This window comes from Varanus komodoensis, unplaced genomic scaffold, assembly GCF_004798865.1.
Source record: "Varanus komodoensis strain SLA01 unplaced genomic scaffold, ASM479886v1 scaffold11, whole genome shotgun sequence".
In the NCBI taxonomy this organism is placed as follows: Eukaryota; Metazoa; Chordata; class Lepidosauria; order Squamata; family Varanidae; genus Varanus; species Varanus komodoensis.
In genome coordinates, this window is record NW_025335317.1 from 15,385,205 (window position 1) to 15,404,279 (window position 19,075).

General features: G+C 42.4%; 1 protein-coding gene across 4 annotated transcripts in view; it reads right to left on the reverse strand.

Moving 5' to 3' along the window:
- CTNNA3 (catenin alpha 3) overlaps window positions 1–19,075 on the reverse strand; it is a 766,319-nt gene that overhangs the window by 216,752 nt on the left and 530,492 nt on the right. For 3 of the 4 annotated variants that reach the window (XM_044420420.1, XM_044420417.1, XM_044420418.1), the window contains one exon: window positions 2,737–2,893. The exons of the other annotated variant lie outside the window; for it this stretch is intronic. In XM_044420420.1, coding sequence (XP_044276355.1) covers window positions 2,737–2,893 — 157 coding nt within the window. The remainder of the gene's footprint in view (window positions 1–2,736; window positions 2,894–19,075) is intronic. 4 annotated transcript variants of the gene reach the window in all.

Here is a 19,075-nt window from a genome sequence, read left to right on the forward strand (position 1 = left end):
ATTCTCCGAAAGATTCTGAAAGAGCCATTTCACTAAGGTGGTCCTTTCTACCAAGCACAGTTCCTGTTTATATACAATCTTGTTTCTGAGACTATGCAGAGTTGGCTTTAGTCACACTGGCCTGTAGGGGAAGAATTCTAAGAAAGCCAAGCAATCCAATTGGAAAGCCCGTCTACCTCATGATCTACCTAGCATTTGACTGCGATTAAGCATCAGGAATACTGGACGAATGGATGTTATGGGCAGAATCCCATACTCTAGATACAGTCCTGTAGGTCCTGGGAGCGGTAGAACTTTTGTCTTTCTAAATACGCATAGAATTATGCCTTAAAGGTGCCTGCTTGATTAGAAACATATTTTCTAGGACATGCTGCTGAAAAATGAGCAAAGTGTGAAAAAAATCTCCAAACTGAAACTATTGGCAACATTCGCTCTACAGCGCCTTTGTATCACTTCAGTTGTGGTTCCCCAGCATTCTCTGAGTTGTTGATCATGCCGCTCTGTGTGACACTACTGTGCAAATGCCGGAGTGGAAGGACAAGAAAAATAAAGGATCAACAGCCACACAACTCAGAAGAGTATTTGCATTTTCCCTGGAAGGAAAAGGGATTGAGGAAAAAGGTGCTTCAACAACACTTCCGAGTATGCCATTTCACTCAATTCTGAGCAAAACGCACCACCAAAATGTTCAGCCAATTATTGAAATCAGTCCTACTGAAATCAGGTTAAATTAATTGAGGTTACCGTGTGGTTCCATTGTGGGGTTTGGGAGTCTGTCTATTGTTCTATTTATTGTTGTAGCTTATATGTTTGATATGATTACTGTTGTGTATATTTTTATTATTGTGTTACTACATTTTTAACCCATGCAATTTTAATGTTTGCTAATGGGCAGGACAGAAATTTAATAAATAAAATAATAAATACTTGTCACATTAACAGGGCTTTGGTTGCCAGGTCTCTCTTTAGTTATTTCTATTTTTGCAGAATCTTGACATGTCAAATTCCAGAATTTGTATCCCCTTCTCCTAATCAGAAAATTAAACTTAGAAAGAAACACGTGTTGTATGTGGGGAAGTTGTTGTTCCAAAGCTGCAGCTTGTGCAAAACATGGCAGATAGATGACAAACTGGGAGTAGACAAATGAAATATATAACATTGATCCTGGAGCTTTAGCATTGTCTGCCCTTTTGCTTCCAAGCCTGATTCAGGGTGCTGGTTCTACCCTATAAAACTTTACCCAAATGCTGTGTTCAGCATCTGGAGACTTCCTCCAAGAGGAATCTCCAAGGAAGGCTCAGTTGGCAGCAACAAGGAAACAAGGCCTTCTCAGTGGCCATCCCAATCATGGAACCAGTAGCAACTTTGAGGCTCACCTAGTACCTACTTTGCTTTCCTTCTGGCCAAGGGATAAGACTGCCCTCCATGCTGCGGCATTTAATGGCATATAATGGCTTTAACAGATTGGAGGGGATTATGCTTACAGTCATCTAATTTACCAAATGTATTTAGCTCTTCAAATTGCTTTTCAACACTGTTTTTAAATTTGTATGCAATTTTATGCTGCTTTTATTGTCTCTGTATTGGGTTCATAATGGATTGTTATTTACTGCCCCCCAGAGAGCTTCAGCTATTGAGTGATATATAAAGAAATAATATAAATCAGTACTAACTACTAGTGTGCAGAAAATAGGATGTTTTGAGCACCTGAACCCTTATCAAATGGTTTTATCTGTTAGCAAATGTCTTTATTATTACAAATCAGCAGGTATGGTCTCTCTTTTTAACCTAAATTGTTACTGTAGTTAAATGAGTAGGGGCTAACTTCCTTCATCTATCTGTCTATGAAATGCAAAATAATAATAAATACATATATTTACATTTAGATGTATTACGATAGTAAAGAGTTAGATCGAACAGCAAGAATATTATGTTTGCATTGTTAGTGGCTCCTGAAGAAATAATAAAACATTTTTTCCTTTGAACTCAAGAGTTTTTCCCCTTCATTGTCTCCACATTACCTTCTCCTTCACATATGTACTTCCCCCTCCCAGAAGGATTAATTGAGAAACATTTCCACCCATTCCTACACAAATACCCACCCAGAAAACTAACCACGCAACACGAAGCAAGCATGCTGTTTGGCCTCTACCCAATCTCTTTTTCTAACCCACAGGCCCCAAACACAACACCTCCCAACATGGACATCTTTGTGTGTGCAAAACATAACGAAGAGTTCACGCACAGGGAGAAACCTATGGCACACCTCTCTGCTAAATCTGCTCTGTGGCTGAATAGCCCTCCCAGAATACATTCCCAATCTTACACTACTATAATTACTTCCACCCCCCTGAAAACCCAGATGTGAGTTGGGTCCACTAATTAGCTTTTTATCTTAGTAGAAGATAGAAATGAGAGCCTCAGTGAAAGTGCTACTAATATTTGCTGGTGGGTTACATGATTCAAGGCATGCCGAGTTTTGCTGTAGAGGGTGAAGTGAAGGGAAGAAAATGCCTCTGCTGTCTTTTGCAAGCTCCTACACCGGCTGGCAGCAGTTACATTCCTCTGTCTTCCAAATTCACTTGCCCTCACACTAATTTCACACCTGGCTAGATACTGGAGTTGGATGATATAATGCAGTTTCCTAAGGGATTGTGCCTTCTCTCAAATAATCATTTAAAAAAAGGAGGGGGGAGGTATCTCAAAGGGAAAAGATAAAATCAAAAGCAGGCGCACCTGATACAGCAAGAAAGTCATCAATGCTTGTAATGTCATCCACAGCTTCAGTGAGCACACGTATGTGATTCTCCCATGTGTTTTTATACATCTCCATGTTGCTTTTCACCACCTGGCTTTTGGGTCTGGCCGCAAGAGCTAAGGCAGCATTGATAACCTGCAGGAAAGTAAATATACTAAAACTGAAAAAAAAAGACCTAACATCAGAGCATCAAACTTCATGCCCCTATTCAAAGCTCTACAGTACAAGCAATGGTCTGGATTTCCATGGATGCAGAATTGCACATGCTAACCTTCCCAGTAAATTAAAATCCAGTTACAGATCAAACCTGATGCTGGGAATGATTGACAGGAAAAGGAGAAGGGACGGCAGAGGATGAGGTGGCTAGATAGAGTCAGTGGGGCAGTCGGCGTGAGCTTAGGTGGACTCCAGGGGATGGTGGAGGACAGGAGAGCCTGGAGGAATGTTGTCCACGGGGTCATGATGGGCCAGGTTCGACTTTGTGACTAAACAACAACAGATCAATCCTATGGCCCCTAGACAGTGTTTGGGGGAAGGGGGCAGTCAAGACCGCCAGTCTACACAGTATCCTGTTAGTGCCCCACCTTGTCTGAAGTGTCCCATGTAGATGGCTGACATCTGCCATGGGGAGGAGGGAGAAGTGGGAAGGTGGAGATTTCCGCTGTCACTTCCCTGGCTCTGCATTGGATGCTCATAAGCCTCCAACCTTGAGGACTCAGCCAAGTGGATAGCATCCTTAGGAAGTAAGGCAGGGCACAAAGAGAGGGGTCTTAAGCCAAGTGCCTCCTCTCCGTGTAAGCAGAAATTTTAATCAACTGAATGCATCAGATCCCCTGCCTCCCTCTGACAAGCTCTTACTTCGTATCTATGTGGCTTGTCATGACACTGGGTCATGGCAAATAAGTCAGAATAGCAACACACTTACTTTATAAATAGGCATACACTTAGTTTAAAAAAGTACTAAAAACTTATTTAGGATGATTATAAGAAGAAAATGGTACCAAGGAATGGCTGAGAAAGTTCAAAACAGGAAAAGATAGCAAGGCAATGTATAGTGCACATATTTGTTTGTCTGTTGTATTTGCATGCTGCAACCCATAACTGTGAGACTATCTGGGCAGCTTAAATTACATTGCATACATTAAAAATAACAACAAAACAAATATTATTACCTTTATGCCTTTCAGTTAGCAGAGGTTACACCCTGCCAGAAGCAACCACACTCAGTATCTTCTTTTTATTTGCATAGTGTTACACTCAAACATGATATGTGATATAATTGTTTACTATACTGAGTAGTGCACTCTTTTATTCCTACCCTTTTGCATTTATTCATCCTTGCAGGTGTCATGTTTACTCCACAGTTTAACAAAAATCCCCAACTCATTCTCTGTGGATTTTCCAGCAGGGTATGAATGTATAGCCCCAGTGCAGCACCCATGGGCACCTGCAAAAGGACCTGTGAAGAAACCCCCAGCATGAGGTACATGGGCACCTGGAATGTTAATTTTACCAACTTTCCTTTTCAAACATACATGTCCATGAATTTGTTTGCAATGCAACATTCTAGCAATCATGCACAGGCTTTGGCAAATACTGACTAAATACCCAAAGAAATGCCTATTTGAATTGGGGTACTGTATCCCACCCACTGATATATCAAAAATGTAGGGTTCAGTCCTTTGAATTATAGGGGACAGTGTTCATTCCTCCAGTCATCAGCCTTTTAGCTGTCAAAAATGGGATATTTCCCCTTCCTTTTGTTGATTTCCTCAAAGCAGATAATTTCAAAAGAATATACACAAGAGAAAAGTAAAGAAAAAAGAAATAACATCCTCTCAAAAGGTGGCAATCACTGGACACTACCAAAATATACACTTAGAAGAAGCATTAGCCTTATTGCTCCTCCAAAAATTAACTTAATTAGATAAGCCCTGCTAAAGAGACATTGCCGCTTCCAAGAGAAATGAAACAACAATTGACTGAACAGGAAGCAGCCCGAGAGCAACAAGTAGATGGGAAAGAAGTAATTCACTATATGGGAATTTCTCACAGTTTCTCAAATTCCCCAAAATGTCACTGTAGCAACAGGGTCTGCTTCTCCAAAAAATACAACATTCCATGGTGGATATTTCAAATTCAGAATTTTAACTGGTAGAATGTTTCTTTGAAATATGAAGGTTAACAAGAAACAAGTTTCAAAATAACCCAAGTGCTGGTAAGAACCAGACTACTTCTGGTTTGGGGGTGGACATTGTGGAACAGGGAAGTTCAGAGTGGGGGTATATATTTTTTCAGTTCCAATGTCAACTCAAATGAGAGGACAAATTAAGCAACCCTCAGCATTCCTGCCAGCTTGCCCAGAAGCAGCACAAACTTCCCTGAGGGTAGAACTAACCCCTTTTGGTGGAGAAAGGAGTGAAATTCAATTTGGAATCAACTCTTCATATTGGCAAGAACTAACTCCACAATTAGAAGGTCTTAACTTACCAACTTTTCTATTACTTTCTATCCCATAAAGCCAATTCTGCCTGGCTAGCTGTTTAAAGAATATTCATGATTCAGAAGCATTTCAGGGTACTAGTTCATTGAAAGACAGAGATCTATATAATTTAGAAATTTAGAAGGCTATCTGGTTTGAAGTTAAATCTTGCATTTCTAATAGAGTCCTCCCCAATACATATATTTGGCAAACAGAACAAATAATAAAAGGAAATAGGCAAAAAATAAAGACTGCTAAAGTATATCTTACATCGCATTTGCTCTGATTATTCATATTATTAACAGAAAAGAAATTTCTAATGTACCCAAAACACATTTAGGAGAGCCTTGCAACAACACTGGTGAAGTCTGGTTTTCAGTTATCTGTGCTATATTTTTTTCAGAACTTAGGTAGATTTTCTATTTCTCCCACTTTTTTTTCAAAAACAGAAAGTATGAGTATCAGATGCCATTAACCAAAGGACCCTTAATATAAGGAGCCCATATCCCATTTCATTTTATTAACATTAAGAATCATACAATTAAAATATCTACCAATATCCATCAAGCACACACAGCTTGAATGTGGACTTTTCTTCCACATTCCCAAATAAAAGAACTCTCTGTTTTCTAACAATACCCTCCTGTTCTGTCTCAGCAACCTGTTCAAACCATAGTTGGTTAATTGGAAATGGCTAGTCTTTCTCCTCCAGGCAGGGTCAGAATGGCTTCGAGCAGGCAGTAGCAGCACGAGGTCACAATGGCCAGGCTCTCTCTCCTTAAGGCACCTGCATCAGCATGCAGGTCCTTTGGCCAGTCTAGCCCAGACTAGCCCAGCCTGGATATGACCTCTCCTCTTCCCCTGCCTCCCTCCCTCCCTGCCTCCCTCTCACACACACCCCAATGGAAGAAGAAAGTCAGAGGAAGAAGCATGTGCCATCCCTTTCTCGTAGAGTGAGCATATTCTGGAGCTTAGGGATATGGCCTCTTTCTTTCGAAGTGGTGAGAAGAACTGCGTGGACACTGTGGCCAGAATTGCATTTGTCCCTGAGGAGACACAGGAGAAGCAGAGAAACAAAAGAGGAGAGTCGGCAGATGGATCCCCCAGCTATTTCAGGGCTTCTCTTTTAGCAAGGACTGAAGGATTGCATGTTATACAAAGAGTATGGAAGATGTGCACTGGAAGGCTGGTAGAACTCCATACTTAGGATGGTGACAGAGCTGGACAGGGGTGGTGAGACAATAGGGTCAGGTGCTGAGAAGAACTGCAAACATTGGCACGATGTTCTAGGTACGGACGGATGACACAAGCACATTCAGATGTCTTCAGAAGTGTCTGTGGTGTCCCCCTTTCTCCCCTACCCCCCATTCCAGTGGCCCACTAGTGGAAGGAGGGTCTCCATCACTTAGAACCACCAAAAACTTCCTCCTTTCCCTGCATTCACTGATTGGAAAAGGCCATCTGAAGGCTTTGCCCACATAGGAATGATGACTCAGAAGGCACTTCTCCCTCCCAGTAGCAAGGACATCCTAGAAGTGGTGCTGCGTATGCACCCTTAATATCTTAGGAACACAGTGTCACTGACAGCACACACCAAGAAGTCAAATGCCATGATTTAGATCCATACAGTTCTACCAAGCATGCAATTCCATGCATGTTTACACAAAAGTATATCCTACAACATGCATTGGAGTGCACTCCAAATCTCTCAAGAAATCTGTACAAATGCCTCTTCCTTCCTTCCTTCATATTCCAGACTGCCCTTCAGCCTAATGGATTCCAGGGTGGTATATAGTAATAAAAATGCAATGCACGTAGTAATAAAAATGCAATGTAAGAACAATAGATCATCCCCCTTTGGGTACCATTAAAGCTGAGAATGGGTGGGGAAGCCCTGCAAAACTGCAGGCATTGATGCAATCATTTCAAATCCAGGGTAAAGAATGGTATCTTGACCTGGCACCAAAACGACTGCAGCATTTGTGCTTGGGGAAAAGGGACCGAAGACCTTAACACAGGCATAGAATGGTATGGGAAGAAGTGCTCCTTCAAATATTCTGGTCCTAAGCACTTTAAAGGTAAGTACAAGTGTGTTGAATTGGACATGCCAATGTTAAGGTAATATGGGTCGCTCTAGTTATACCAGTCAGAATTCTCAGAAACTGAAACTTCTGAGCTGTCTTCAAGGGACGTCCCACATCTCACATATTACAGTAATCCAGTTGGGAGGATCACTGTAGCAGCACCATTTAACTGCTAAGCTTGAATAAATGTATACAGTTACCCATACAGTACCCTGCTACGAATTCTCTAGATCCTTATATGAATCCTATTTTTATCCTACTTCATTGTCCTATCCTATATTATCTCTGTTTAATGAGCATTATGCAGCCTAACTAATAAAAGGGAGAAAGGAGGAATAGGAAGGCTGGGCATCACTAGATTTTGATACTGTCAAATAAAAGTCAGGTGGCAGGTTTCTCTCTGTTTAACACAGAGAAGTCTTTGTAATGCTAGTTGGCCAGAAGAATGCAGTCATCAAAGTCATCGTCACTTGGCTTAGACTGTTAAATAATTTTCTATCTTAGAATTATGGCAAGCAGCTGGGAGTCCTTTGCTTGCTATTTAAGAGGAGTGAATGCAATTGCTAAAACAAACTTGAGTTTCTGTTATTGTATTAAATAAAGCTAAATGCACATCTCTATGGCTGAACTCCCACATTAAGGACTAAATTGTGCCCTTACACTGTAATCATGTACCAGATAAAAGAGAATATAAGTTGACATGTTATTAGTATGTACATAAGTCTAATTTATACTGGCTATAACTAATAAAAGCTCAGGCCTCTTGCTTGCTTGCTTGCTTGCTTGCTTGCTTGCTTGCTTAGCATTTCATCCTTCATTAAAGTTTAGAATCTTCTGCTCTGGCTAAGGCTCTTAAAAGATGTCAAGAGATCTGGCTTAAATCTCCACTCCAGTACAAAGCACCAGTGCTGCTGCAAGCAATATCATCTGTGTATTCTCAGCAAAAGAGCAAACTAGAATGTTTACAGCATTATTCGGGGCCATCTTCAGAGAGACAAACATTTAACAGAGTCACCTGTTAGAAATGTGCTTTTGGCACTGTATAGACATTGTAGCTCCTTCATGGATCACTGCCTTGTCATGGCGAAGGGGCCTGCGTAGCTCAATGAAGCTATGTGCCATGCCGTGCAGGGCCACCCAAAACGGACAGGTCATAGCAGAGAGCTCTGACAAAACGTGATACACTGGAGAAGGAAATGGCAACCCACTCCAGTATCTTTGCCAAGAAAACCCCATGGACAGTACCAAAAGGCAAAAAGATATGACACTGGAAGTTGAGCCCCTCACGTTGGAAGGTGTCCAATATGCTACTGGGGAAGAGCAGAGGGCTAGTACTAGTAGCGCCAGAAAGAATGAAGCGACTGGGTCAAAGCCGACAGGACACTGTGTTGCAGATGTATCTGGTGGTGAAAGGAGAGCCCAATGCTGCAAAGATCTATACTCCATAGGAACCTGGAATGCAAGATCCATGAATCAAGGCAAGCTGGATGTGGTCAAACAAGAGATGACAAGACTGAACATCAACATCTTAGGAATCAGTGAACTAAAATGGACAGGAATGGGTGAATTTAATTCAAATGACCATCAGGTATACTACTGCGGGCAAGAATCCCTCAGAAGAAATGGAATAATGTCCTTATTCTCATGGGGGATTGGAATGCTAAAGTAGGAAGCCAAAAGATAACTGGAATAACAGGCAAGTTTGGCCTTGGAGTACAAAATAAAGCAGGGCACAGGCTGGTAGAATTTTGTCAAGAGAATACGATGGTCATAGCAAACACTCTTTTCCAACAACCCAACAGATGACTCTACACATGGACATCACCAGACGGTCAACACAGAAATCAGATTGACTATGTGCTCTGCATCCAAAGATGGAGAAGCTCTATACAGTCAGTATAAACTAGACCAGGAGCTGACTGTGGCTCAGATCATGAGCTTCTCGTTGCAAAATTTAGGCTTAAATTGAAGAAAGTAGGGAAAAGCACTAGGCCACTCAGGTATGACCTAAATCATATCCCTGATAAATATACAGTAGAGGTGACAAATAGATTTAAGGAATTAAATCTGATAGACAGAGTGCCTGAAGAACTATGGACGGAGGTTCCCAACATTGTACAAGAGGTAGCAACTAAAACCATCCCAAAGAAAAAGAAATGCAAGAGAGCAAAATGGCTGTCTGAGGAAGCTTTACAAATAGCTGAGGAAAGAAGGAAAGTGAAAGGCAAGGGAGAAAAGGAAAGATACACCCAATTGAATACAGAATTCCAGAGAATAGCTAGAAGAGATAAGAATGCCTTATTAAATGAACAGTGCAAAGAAATTGAAGAAAACAATACAATACAGAGGACCAGAGATCTCTTCAGGAAAATTGGAGATACGAAGGGAACATTTCATGCAAAGATGGGCATGATAAAGGACCTAACAGAGGCAGAAGAGATTAAGAAGAGATGGCAAGATTACACAGAGGAACTATACAAGAAAGAGCTTAACATCCCTAATAACTATGATGGGGTGGTCACTGACCTTGAGCCAGACATCCTGGAATGTGAAGTCAAATGGGCCTTAGGAAGTCTGAGCAACAAAAAAGCTAGTGGAGATGACAGTATTCCAGCTGAGTTATTCAAAATCCTAAAAGACGATGCAGTAACAGTGCTACACTCAATGTGCCAGCAAATTTGGAAAACTCAACAGTGGCCACAGGATTGGAAAAGGTCAGTTTACATTCCCATCCCAAAGAATGTTCAAACTACCACACGATTGCACTCATTTCACATACCAGCATTGTTATGCTCAAAATCCTACAAGCTAGGCTGCAGCAGTATGTTGACTGAAAACTACCAGAAGCACAGGCAGGATTTCAGAGAGGGAGAGGAACTAGAGAACAAATTGTCAACATACGCTGGATCATGGAGAAAGCTAGGGAGTTCCAGAAAAACATCTACTTCTGCTTCATTGACTATGCTAAAGCCTTTGATTGTGTGGATCACAACAAATTGTGGCAAGTTCTTAAAAAGATGGGAGTACCTGACCATCTGATTTATCTCTTGAGAAACCTATATGCGGGTCAAGAAGCAACAGTGAGAACTGGACACGGAACCACTGATTGGTTCAAAATTGAGAAAAGAGTTTGGCAAGGCTGTATACTGTCGCCCTGCCTATTTAACTTATATGCAGAGCACATCATGAGAAAGGTGGGGCTGGATGAATCACCAGTTGGAATTAAGATTGCTGGGAGAAATATTAACAACCTCAGATATGCAGATGATACCACTCTCATGGCAGAAAGTGAAGAGGAACTAAAGAGCCTCTTGATGCGGGTGAAGGAGGAGAGTACAAAAGTTGGCTTGAAACTCAACTTTAAGAAAACTAAGATCATGGCATCCGGTCCTATCACTTCCTGGCAAATAGATAGGGAAGAAATGGAGGTAGTAACAGATTTTATTTTCCTGGGCTCCAAGTTCACCGCAGACGGGGACTGCAGCCAAGAAATTAAAAGGCGCCTGCTCCTGGGGAGGAAAGCTATGGCAAATCTAGATAGCATACTAAAAAGCAGAGACATCACCCTGCCAACAAAAGTGCGTATAGTCAAGGCTATGGTTTTCCCAGTTGCAATGTATGGCTGTGAAAGTTGGACCATAAGGAAGGCTGAGCGCTGAAGGATTGAGGCCATGGAGTTGTGGTGCTGGAGGAGACTCCTGCGAGTCCCTTGGACAGCAAGGCAACCAAACTGATCAGTCCTAGAGGAGATCAACCCTGACTGCTCTTTAGAAGGCCAGATACTAAAGATGAAAGTCAAATATTTTGGCCACCTAATTAGAAGGAAGAACTTCCTGGAGAAGTGTCTAATGCTGGGAACAATAGATGGCAAAAGAAGAAGGGGATGGCAGAGAATGAGGTGGCTGGATGGAGTCACTGGGGCAGTTGGTGTGAGCTTGAGTGGACTCCAGGGGATGGTGGAGGACAGGAAGGCCTGGAGGACTGTTGTCCATGGGGTCGCGATGGGTCAGACACAACTTCATGACTAACAACAACAACAAGACACTAGAAAAGTACGTCACCGTAGACACATTACATACAGAATAGTTTGTTTATTTATTTATTGAGTTTCTCTCCTGCCCATTAGCCAAAATGGCTCTCTAAGCCTGTCATTTTCACATGCACACACAGGGGCAGCACCCCTTTCCCCACTGCAAATCAAGCTAAGGTGACCTTTCCCCCCATCTAATTAAATCTAACCCATTTTCTTAGTTTCCCTTCCAACAATTCCTTGGAAGATAAAAGTACCTTAACACTGAAGGGACGAGAACTAAACAGCTTATATGCAGAATGCTACATATTTATGGGGGCTTTCTGCCCCCCTTGTACTACATAACCCCCCTGCCCAGTTATAACAGGTCCCTCCAGAGCAGGACCGAATCGGGCATGAGATAAAAGTTACCAAAAGAGTTGTTTTCTTCCCACACATGAGAGGGCGGGATTGGATTCTGGCAAGAATAATTATTATATATGCAATGTGTTTCAATTTCCCAACACTTCTAATGATACCATTGCATGAGATAAAGGGCAGCTTGCTCAATACTGACTTAAATGTTCTTTAGATCTTCAGAGGCCAGGTAACAAGGCCCCACAGCCCCTTGGGAAAGATCCTGCCAAGGAAAGCAATGCCAAGCTTTTTGTGACAGAGCTTTCCATTCTAATTCTTCATGATAACATGCCAGATCCATGAATGTCCAGCGAATGCCAGGTTTGGATCAGGGAGACCCGAGTTCCAATCCTTGGTCACTGGAGAATCTGTAAATAATCCACCATGAACAAACTCTCTCTCTCTCTCTCATTTTCCAGTGCTTCTTTTGGTGAGAGAATGAGAATGCAAAATGTTCTAGGCTCCCCTGATGTACATAAGCCTCTCCGATTCAGACTGGAACATGAGAATGGGTTCGTCCTCACTCGCTTCCTTGTGTCTCCTTGCAAGAAAGCTTCAGAATGCCTGAAGAGGACCATGGTCACAAATAATTGAGAAAGTGCTTGCTCTTAATTAAAAGGCACTGTCAAGCTTGCAAAAAGGAACATGAAAAAGAAGCCACACACTTTCCACTTGAGCTTCAGGAGGTGCTTTCTAAAATGATTCTATTCTCAATCTACTTAACTGGTTTTGAAGTAATGAACTGCCAGGCACTTGAGCCAGTCTGCACACAAAACTACTTTTTTAAAACAATCTGATCTCCCTTGGTGAACAACCTAAGAGCCTACTCACACATAAAGTGAAAGGACAGGCTACATTAGCTTGCCAGTATATGTTATATAATTTGCCTAGAGCAATCTTGCTTCATCAAATTCAATATCTTATTCAAGAGATACATATGCAATGAAGACAAAAGCACAACTGTTAGCCTAGGGGCTGACTAGGAGAGTGCCAGAGTTGCTTATTATGCTTCTGGAACCAAAATCCCACAGCTGTGACCCCGGAGTCAGGTTCTGTCCTATATCGGCTGCTTCAGCTTTGAATGCAACATGAGCATGGGCATTATCTGCTCAGAAGTAAGTCTTATTGCATTCAGTGGGGATTGCTTCCTGGCAGTGGTGCGCAGAATTGCAGCTGCCGGAGAATCATAGAGTTGGAAAGAACCATGGAGATCATCTAGTCCTACTTGATTTTAGATCTAGAAGGCAGGATGCAAGTACAAAATCCCAGACAAGGTGTGTTTAGCCTTTCCATGGAAGGTATTTCCAACAAGAGAAGCCATGCCACTGCTGAACAGCTTAATCTTGTGTACACTAATGTGAAAGCAAATCCCACAACACTTTCTAGGGCTTCTTACTGAGTAAATATACATAATATCTGACTATGTGTCTTTTCTCTCCTGAGATTTTAATGTTACATAGCTGCCATTGCATAAGATGCTGAAGAAAACATTTCATAAAACGTGCAACCTGTGAGAGATGTAGAAATGGTAATCAGGGTGTTTGTTGGGGAGCAGCCAAACAAAACTGTACAAAACTCACAGAACATCTGCAATACGGACAGGCAGCAAGAAAACTGGGGGCTCAATTTGGCATGGAAGTAACATCAGTGTAAGAAATTTGTCTTCTATGAAGTGGCCCAAGGGTTAGTATGGTATCGAAGAAGAAAAAATCCATCCGGGGCTAATTAGGATGCTTTTGCAGATTTTTGCAACAATAACAACAAACAAGGTCCATATGTCCTTTATAGATTAATTCTCATCAAGCACCAGCTTCAAACTTAGTTTTACCCTGGAATAATTAGGCAAATAGAAATGGTTTTGGGCATTCTGCCAGCTCCCCTTTATCTGCTTTTCATATGCCTGTATCTATCCAACCTGCTGCTTCCCCAGACGTGTTGAAATACAATGTTCATCATCCCTGGCCATTCCATGTCCATAGGGGTGATGAGGGTCATAGCTGAGCATATCAGAAGGACAATGGGCAGTTGAAGGCTACTCTACACTTTCACAGGAGCTTTGGCCACAAGGCAGACTGAGCCTGTACTGAAGAAATGTCAATTCCCTGGAACATGGGAGGATTAAAATACAAGTTTAAAGCATTCTCTGGTACTGGGAATAATGGGCAAGCCATCCCATCCAGGCAAAGGGTGCAGGTTTTTTATTGCGCCCGACTATAATTCTGCCCATGTTTGCAGTTGCACATCAGATTTGACCAGCTACAGTTATTTTCCTGTTTTAATATCTTCCCTCCCACACTACCAATTCCCATTTATACTCCACTAAATTCTTCCAGCTGAGCCCACCTCCCATCTCGTTTTCCTTCAACATGTTCAGTCATTATTTGAATAGTTCAAATAATGACAAGTTCAGAACACTTACACACCCCTGAGAAAGGCAAGCAAGAGTTTTAGTCTCTAGTTTTCAACACTTTTAAGGAAAATAATACTATATTATCAACAGAATTTAGTTCTGTTGACCGGTGATGAGTCAAGTCAGAAGTCCAGAAATCTTCAGCCAAAATCACAGATTCATGGCTGTTTCACTTAATCAAATTATCATGTAGCTGTTGCAAATACAGCAGGCAATTTCCAGGGTAATTTAAACATTAGACCCCTTTGTGGAAACACATAGCTTTAGTAGAACAATGCAATTAATCACAATGCATTTTAAAACCACATCTGGCTACTTTGATCAGAGCCAACCAGGCAATACTGTCAGATGATGCTCAAATATCAGTTGTTAAAAATCCTAAGGGTGATAGGGTGTCCCAAGAATAAATTGTACCTAAGTATAGGGATCTCCATGCTGTTTGCTGAGGGGTTTCTTGGTGTTAACGGGACTAAAGGAAGGGGAACATCAAAGCCCCCTTTCTCCATTGCTTCTATCTGTGGGACCTCAGTTAAAAGGAATTTGAATTGATTTTATTGAAGGCTTTCCTAGTTACATTCACCAAAAGTCCATTTGAACATCAACCAAGATAAGGGATTAATGTTCCGTAAACACTAACATACTGGACTGTGCACTTCACAGAATGGAACTCCAGAAAATAACCATTGCTTCCAGGAATTTTTCAATTAATAGCCTGTGATAAGTCTAAGCTGTTGCCTTCATCCCCAACAGCCCCTTGTGTTGGCTTTTATAAACCACACAACCCTGTTCAATCCCCAAATATTCCTTATTCTCTAAAACAGAATTATTAAGTTGCTTATTCAGTGTGTGAGGGTGGAGTGTGTGTGGAAAAAAGCCAGTAAGCAAAGGCTATCTTTCCCCCAAGGAGGCAAATTTTCTGCACTGTGCGGGCTGAACAAGGCTGTAATCTGACTCCCAGCCAGAGTGGTTTGTGTACCCGTTTCTGGTCTCTCCCAAGTCACATCCTCCTTTGCTCTCCCCTTGGACTCGTTCTTCCATTCAGCTTAGATTTTCTCCATGATCATTATCACCATTTCTCCTGTATGACCTTCTCCCACCCTCTCCTTGTCTCCCCTTAATCCTCTCACCTTCCCCTTTGCTCCCTTTTGTCCTTGCCCCACTTCAGGTGGTGCTCAGCTCGGCTCCAAAAAGTAAGCTGCAAGCGAGGCAAAGCAAGTGACATCACGGGCCCAAAGCTCCTCGCTTGCCAAATGCCCTTCCCTTGCCAGCTGAGCTGCAGGCACCAGCTAAGGTTGGGTGCAGCTTCTTGGGTGCTTGCTAAGAGGTGGCAAGACCCACTGACTGTTCACAGTTGGCACCCAGGATGAAGACATCTTCCTTAAGTACTACAGCGGAGATCCACTCTGTTATTCTAACCTCAGGGATAGAAGCAAGGCCTCTTTCTCTCTCTGAGAAGACCATCTGTGTTGGGAAGCACTCACTCCACCCAGAGCTCACCTGCAGCAGAATCCCACCTTGCGATATGGCTAAGTCATGCCATATATTTTCACTATTAGTGCTAGACTGTCCTAGCATGAGACTGTAAGAGCTTCCAGACCTTGCTCTGATAATCCCAGATTAATCATGCTAGTTTACTTTAGTTTAGTTTAGTGTTCTTATCAGTATTTATTTATTATTTATTAAAACCTTTCTAGACCATCCCTTATCGAAGTCTTGGGACGGTTTAACGATACAAAATGTAAAATAAAACACAGTGTCCTAAAAATTCCACTAACAATAAAACCCCAATGAAAACAATCATATCTTAAAACATTGGGAAAATAAAAAGGGTTTAGTATAACTAGAAGCCATTAATAAAGTTGCACAGCACAGCAGGAACATGGAAATAACAAGTGGTAGATGATGGCCAAGTCAACGCTAAGCGACCATATGCCACAAACTGCAAAGGCACTATCTCGCTGTCTTCATTTTCTGCCTTTTGCACTTAGAGTGCAAACATGTACATGTCTACTCACAACTGTGTCCCACTGAGTTCAATCAGAGTTACTTCCAGGTAAGTGGATACAACAAGGAGCTGGTAACTCTGCCTCCCTTCTCCATTTTCACCAGCTTAAACCTTCCCTCCCTGTGTGTACCACATGTACCTTCATGGTTCCATCTTGAAGTCTGTTCTGACTACATTCTGTATCTAGTTTGCGAGCTTTCTTTTCTTTTTCTTTTTGCATGAAAATTGGTATTATTGTGTGTATTTTCCGAATGGACACATCATCCCATTGAAATGAATGCCTTCTCCTCACATTTATTACAACATATTTGGGCACATTTTTCAAAACTATGCATTTGTTCATGTATCTTCTTTCACAGGCACGTTTTATGGCTGAGGTCCATACATTACTGAGCTTGCAAAGTTATTTGCAGACCTCCAGAAGTATAATTAACAGCATGCGTGCCTGTGCTCAGTCTGAAAAGTACAGAGTACATTCTGATAATGAATAAATTCAAATGAATACATCATACACCTCTGACTCTGCAATGCAATCACTTTGAAAGTGGAGATCATACTCATAAAGGCCAGCCTGATCCCGGCTTCCACGCTCAGACCACTTTCCACCTCAGCAAAGAAAGAAAAGCCTTTTGAAAGCAGGGATCACATTGGGAAGAGCCAGTCCATCCCTGGCTTATAAAGGCAGATGAAATGGATGAGTTCTTTGACAAGCAAGGAATGTGGCTCTGCTAGGCTACAAGAAGTATGCACGCTTCTGCAAGATCACCCTCTCCCAAAATATTGAACAAAAATTATGGCACCATTTCTGCATATTTCAAGAGCCAAACTGCACAAAGTACACTGTACACCTTCTACCTTATCTCAGTTGCATCCCTGCAATCTGGGAAACAGCTGGGAGGAGCATGGTTGATATGCAAGAACAGCTCTCCCTGGCCACCTTCCTCCCTTCAACAGCCATGCTGAATGCGGCCAAGGCATTGAAGATGGCATTGAATGCTTGCGAGGCCTGCTCGCTCCCTGCAGAACAAAGGTTGCTCTGCTGCGGTGTACAGGATTGCACCAATGTTGCTTCCATCTGATTCTCTCTTGCATACTTCATTATTCTGGAGTTCTAATTATTGAAATATTGAAAAGATCAACGGCCAAACTTTGAAAGTTGCAAAGATTCAGACGGACTTCTGAGTTTAAGTATATCTAAACAAATATTTAACATTGTTATTGTTTCGCCTTTCGAGCCTGCTGCAAAAAGAAACTTTTTAGCTGTATACAGTATTACCTTTGTTCACGAACTCTTCTGTTCATGAACAATTTGGTTCGCAAACAGAAAGTTTGGCAGAATTTTGCTTCTGTTCGCAAACTCCACATCGGGTGACGAGCACGACCACGGCCATCTTCCCCACCAGAACATGAATGTGGCCATCTTTCCCATTTTGACACGTGGTCATGGCTTCCTCTAGTTAAGATTGCGGTCACAGACAGACCTATGCACACTTGCTGTGAAGCTTTTTTGCGTGCTTTTTAGCTGTAGGAGATCTCCCTGATGTCCTTATGGAGGGGGACTCTCCCTCCAAACAATAACCTCCTCCCCACCCACCTTCCTGTCCTCCCCGCCAGAAGTCGCCTCAAGCAAGGTTAGTGTTCTCTCTCTTCATACTGTTCTGTACTGTATTTTGTTTCATATTTTTGTGGTTAAAAATTACATATGGTTCAGAAAAGGGGGAGAGTGAGTAGGTACACTGACCACTATTCCCAGTGGTCAACCTCCCTGCTGTGAAAAAAAGGGGGTGACAGCTTTTGGGGTATCTCAGAGAGCCAGATTTCCCTCCCCCATGTCAGGATCAGAGCACTTGATCCTGTAAGTCCTCACAGAACCTGGAGCGCCTTTGTGGGCACTTGCGAGGAACTCCTGAGGACCAATTACTCAGTACAGCTGGAGACCCTGAAGACCAGCCTAAAAGGCTTCACTGCACTGCTGCTCTTTGCCATGGCAACACAAGTTGCCCTGGTGACTCCTTGTACTTTGGCCCCTGTATTACCACGCCTTGCTCCAATTTATTCCTCCCTAGCTCAAAGCCCTACTCCAGTTTGTTCCTGCCTCACTCCAGCCTGCACCCTTTCTGCTCTTCCTGCCTTTCCTTCAAGTAGACCCTGCCTCACTCCAGCCTGCCTCTACCCTCACAGCAAAGTCTCTCCAATAAACCAACCTTGGAACTGCGCTCGGACTCTCTCTCTCTCTCTGTCTCAGTGCTTGTGAAATTAGACTGCTTTCCCCCATGCCCTCCCAGTTGCCTCTGACCTAAAGCTGCTGACTTGTCCCTAGCCTCTAGTCTAGCCCATAGGAAGCTCCAGACTCAGCTGGAGCTTGTGCCCTGGACGCTGCTGCCACACACAGCCCAGCCCTCCCACCGCAAGCCTGAGATTCAGCAACCCCACAGTAGGTTTCATTCAAATCCCTTCACAGGTGGAAATAGTTTATTTATTTGGGATATTTCTAGACTGTCCAATCATACTGAGTCTCTGGAAGGCTCCCAACAAAATCAATAAATACAACAGTAAAAATATAAATATCATCATCATATCATAAATACCCCAGCAATAACAACACTAAATAACCCACGACTGAAATAAAAATAATTAAAATCTATTCAACATTAAAAAATTGGGTGAATAAAAAGGTCTTCACCTGGTGCCAAAAAGCATATACTGACAGCGCCCGGCGGACCTCTCTAGGGAGCGCATTTCATAGCTGAGGCGCCACCACAGAGAAATAAAGGGAGAGAGGATCACATGGAATAGCTCCCCCCGCAACATCAGTCACATTGGTCTGGTCACATTTTCCAATGTCACATCCAACGTGACACTGGATGGTCACATTTTCCACTGTGTGTCATTTACTAGCCCTGCCCTTGT